This window comes from Monopterus albus, unplaced genomic scaffold, assembly GCF_001952655.1.
Source record: "Monopterus albus unplaced genomic scaffold, M_albus_1.0 scaffold223.1, whole genome shotgun sequence".
NCBI lineage: Eukaryota > Metazoa > Chordata > Actinopteri > Synbranchiformes > Synbranchidae > Monopterus > Monopterus albus.
The window spans coordinates 1,005,973-1,010,734 of record NW_018128103.1 but is presented as its reverse complement, the minus strand read 5'-3'; the positions used below and the strand labels follow the sequence as shown (position 1 = coordinate 1,010,734).

Genomic DNA, 4,762 nt, shown 5'->3' with positions numbered 1-4,762 from the left:
GGAGAGATCTCTTCCTGCGGTCCCCTTCTGTCAGCTCCACAGCCAGCTCCACAGCTCCTGACCGGAGGGTAAGCCTTCTGTCTGCATGTTTGGGCTCAAACTTGGTTTCCATAAGTAGCTTTCTTGGTTGCTTGTGGAAACAAAGGTTATGATCAATAGTATGATTATTAGTCATGAAGATTTACAGGTACAGCTCACCCTAGGCATTTCAGTTGGATGATTCTGAGCCCATTTTTAAATACTTAAAACACATCAAACAGTCACTGTCAGTCAAGTGTGCTGACATTTCACTTTTCAGACTCTTCCTTGTTGCATTCACTTGTGCTGTGACAATAATGTTGGTGTATTCATATGCTCTGCTAAGGTGAGTTTCTTTATGTGTGTCTGAGCCTGAAAACATCTCACAGTCAGCTACACCTTTAGTAACTGAATCCTCAACATCAGGTTTCCTATCAGGTTCCTGTGGATTTCTGTGTGCACCAGGAGACCCTCAGTGCAAATGTCTCCACTGAGCATGTTGACTTCCTGTTGGCCCGCCAGCAGTGGAAAAAGATGGAGCAGGAGGTAAAAGGACAGCCCATCCCCAAACCAGGGCTCACAGCTCAGGGGAGCTTTCAGGGCACCCACACTTCACTGTACCCCCCAACTCGCAGCCCCCGCCTCAAACACAGGTAGGAATTACTGCAGGTACTGAAAGCTTTGCTTTTCTCATTTTTGTTGATTCTTCAGATACCGATTACTGGCATTGGTTCAAAATTTAAATCCATGAATTTTAAGATTTTAAGCTTAACAACTTAGTTTTGAAACAAAAGTGTTTGTTTATACAATTTAAATGGCTTTATATACACGTTTCAATCAGAATATGTCCTGACTTGTTTCTAAGTGTGTCACTTGTTTCACTCGCTTGTTCACTGCATGTCAGACATTTGGCACAAATACGTCTACCTGTTATATAGACCTGTAAATGGCTAGAAATTCAGAAATGTCCTAAAAATGCAAACATTGTAATGCTTAGATGAGGAGGAAAGGTTTGCATATCAAAAGAGGAAGATACTGTAGGGTTGATGGAAACATTTTTGAGTGCACCATGACACAAGAATAAGCAAAGCAGTTGTGAATCAACTATGGCACAATAAAAAGAAGAGCAGGGGGTTAAAACAGCGGAGTACCAGGACCACCAGAGCGGGTCCAGATAAGGGTCCTTGTTGCATGTTAATGTCTATTACCATAGTTAGCAAATTAAAAGTGTTTAAATGTTTCTTCAGACTTATGCAATGGAAACACAACTCATGTGTCTTGTTGGCTTTTAGTTTTACCGTATCTTAGTTTAAGCTGTGGCTCCTCCTGTCCTCTCAAAGGGAAATCCATCCAGCAGTGCCCAGGGAGACCCCCCTGTCCTGCAACCTGTCCCCCAGTTCTGAGGACTCAGGCTTGGATGAATTAGCATACCGCAGCCCCCAGGAGGAGCCAGAAAGTGCTGTGGAAAGAGAGATCCGACTGACTCTGGAGAGAGAAGAAAGGCACCGCAGGGAGAGGGGCATGATTACACAGGGCCTGACTCTGCCCAGGTCAAATAAATACACCAGTTACCTGAGTTTTTTTCAGTCCAGTAAATGATCCTTCAGGCTTGTGACATTGCAGAAATCTGGTCAGCAGCATAATGCAGTCTTGTTGGTGCAGTAAACAGATATTATGCCCAAATCAGGAGTATTATAGATTGGGATTTGGATTTTCTGAAAACCTCTACTGTGTCTGTAAATGAGATTGAGCTAAAAGGGGCTGAGGGGAACTGCAGTTGTGACTTTTCCGTTGTTCTGTGTTCAGACCACCCACCCTACAGACAGGACGATCACCGCCCCGACCTCCAGCCAGCCGCACTCCTACTCTGTCCATATCTCCTTCTCCTTCTGGCTCATCTGCCCTTCCCCGACCTGTCTACCATGAAATGACAGCCAACAACGTCATCATCCTTGAGCCCGACTCCTCCAGTTCTGCCTCCAGGAACCGGCCACGGTCCTCCGCAATCGGGGGACTCTCTGATTGGCCTACTAGCCTGGATGCTGTGCCTTCTGCCAACATTATTGTTGTGGAAACCTCCAATCTGATCATTCGTAGTGCTTCCGAGTTCTGCCTAAGCTCGGCCCCCATGGCCATGGAAACGCAGGAGAGCACTTTCTCATCCAATCCATTTTTTAAGCTGCGCTCTCTTAGTAGCCAATCACTGGTAGAGCAGGAGATCAGGCTGGTGAGGCAGAGGGAGGAGGAGTGGAGGAGGCAGAGGGAGGAGATGTGGAGGAGGAGCAGAGAGGAGGAGTGGAGGAGAGGGAGAGAGAGGTACGATACTGTGCTGGTGTCTCCAGGCCTGAATGATAACATCACTTACGATGGTACGTATTGTCCATGGTGTCTAAAGAAACAAATGGGGACACATAGCAGAAGCATTTTTGTGGTGTTGTAGCTGATTCACTTCCAGTTTTGTGCCTCTTGTCCTAGTGCAGTGAATCTAAACTATATTTAAAATATCATTAACAAATATAATTCATAACTTTGCAGGTGATGGTGTGTTTTGCTCTTCAGTGACAGCTGGGAAATGCTGTTACCAGATAGAGTAACGCAGAATGAGTTTTTCCCTTCTCAGGATAATCTAATAAAATGAACATTTTGTTCCCCAATGCAATCAGTTGTCTTTCCTTTATTTTTATTGCAGTGCCAGTGGTCCCAGACAGATGTGTCTCCTCTCCTTCATCCCCCTCCAGGACCCGCAAAATGGAACGATCCAGTTTGTCTTGTGACCACAAGGTTTGCTGACACATACGCATACAGTGACTTCATTATAAAAAGATCAAATCATAATCCCCCATCAGTCTACACCCAACAGCACCTAATGGCAAAGGGAAAACATGTTTTTAGAAATGTTTGCACCTTTATCAAAAATTTTAAACTAGCTATGTTAAGTTATTGCTAACACAAAATAAACATTTCCTGCTGCAGCTGCTTTACATGAAAAGTTTTCTGAAGTTTTATTGTGAAGAACTTTCAGAAAATGCAATGTGTTTATCACCGCGGTTGCGGAACATCATTATCAGTTCTCGAAAATATTTTTGCACTGCCAGCATTGAAGCTATTTACAGCATAGAAGTATTGAATCTATTGAACACCGTTAAGGCTGCATTAATAAAGATTTTGTGGCCACATGGGGGCAGCACATGTGACTACAATTTTAATAGGGGCTATTAAAGTTGACAAGGAATGTGTTAGCAAACAGCTGGCTATTTCTTCACATCCAGCAGGCATTGAGTAGCATTTTCATTGATGTTGAGTTGTTTCGCCTTTCATAAGTATTTACTCTCTGTTCTGTTTTGGTCTCTGCTAATTCCTGAGAAAATATCTGGCTTTTTATCTGCTGAATGCTCCGCTATGTTCAATGTTAAAATTGGCTCACTATTTACATAAAAATATTGTAGATTGCAACTTTAATAGCATTTGCAGTACAGTACATCAGTGGGGAAATGTCTAAGATGAATCTTTTATTTATTAACAGTAATATTCACTCAATAATTTAATATCCTTACTGATTAAAAACAATCATGCAGTGTTTTGATTCATTGTGTTGTATTAGTGCATGACACAAAAACTATATTTTCACAGTTTTTCTTTAAAGTTTCCATGTTGGGTAATTGATGTCTTCCTTTACTCATTCATCCATTTGCTACCTTTTTTAATTGTGAATTTTCTGACTTGTTAACCAGTTAGACTGATAAATTTTTAAATTCATTAGTTCACAATTATGGTGGCGTGGTGGTTAGCACTGTTGCCTCACAGCGAGAAGGTTTCAGGTTTGAGCCCCGGCCGACCCTGTGTGGAGTTTGCATGTTCTCCCCGTGCTTGCGTGGGTTCTCTCCGGGCGCTCCGGCTTCCTCCCACAGACATGCAGCATAGGTTGACTGGTGTCTCTAAATTGCCCGTAGGAGTGATTGTGTGTGTGTGAGTGGTTACTTGTCTGTGTGTTAGCCCTGCGATGGACTGGCAACCTGTCCAGGGTGTACCCCGCGGCTGGCCGGGATTGGCTCCGTGACCCCATTTGGGACTAAGTGGTATAGAAAATGGATGGATAGTTCACAATTTAGCAAGCCTTTTATTCTGTTCATGTTTCATCTGCCATCACTTATGCATCCATCCATGCAATGTCTCCTGTCACCCTCTTTATTTTTTTCCATCAATCACCCATCCATCTGATAATCTATCTGACCATGAAACATCCACGCATCTTGGTTCCAGTGGTTTAGCTGAATCTCCCCCTCCCTCCAGTTCCCTCCTTCGCTCTCTTCGGTACCTCGACGACAGAATGCCATGGCACAGCGATGGGAAGCCTCGTTACTAGCCAATCAGAAGAAGGAGTGAGCAGTGTAACACTCACCTGTCAGCCATTTAAAAGCCAAAATGAAGTCCCACCCACCGGTTGCTCCCGTACTTTGTCCAGAAAAGTCACACAGCCCTGTCTTTAAAGTTATTATTTTGGGAACTACACTGAAAATATGTAACTTAGCATGATGTGTACTTTCCAAACGACAGGCGATGTAAGGTTCCAGGCCAGAGTTTGAAGTTCACTGCTTTGGTACGATGTTATAATGAGCCATAAATCAAAAGAGTCTGGATGCCCCAGATTTCTGTGTCAGTCACGCTGGCTGAGCAGTGCTAGCTGGTAAATGAATACCATTTGAGTCACAGCCACACTGACTAGTTGCTGCCTCTTCATTGGAAG

At 43.7% G+C, this 4,762-nt stretch overlaps 1 protein-coding gene across 1 annotated transcript in view; it reads left to right on the top strand.

Annotated features, from left to right (window-relative positions):
• The window catches only part of LOC109971404 (uncharacterized), a 9,907-nt gene extending 5,387 nt beyond the window's left edge, over nucleotides 1-4,520 (top strand). The window contains exons 4-9 of the mRNA XM_020619635.1: nucleotides 7-68; nucleotides 484-671; nucleotides 1,359-1,568; nucleotides 1,825-2,387; nucleotides 2,708-2,799; nucleotides 4,309-4,520. Coding sequence (XP_020475291.1) covers nucleotides 7-68; nucleotides 484-671; nucleotides 1,359-1,568; nucleotides 1,825-2,387; nucleotides 2,708-2,799; nucleotides 4,309-4,401 — 1,208 coding nt within the window. The 3' untranslated portion in view covers nucleotides 4,402-4,520. The remainder of the gene's footprint in view (nucleotides 1-6; nucleotides 69-483; nucleotides 672-1,358; nucleotides 1,569-1,824; nucleotides 2,388-2,707; nucleotides 2,800-4,308) is intronic.
• Nucleotides 4,521-4,762: the final 242 nt, after the last annotated feature.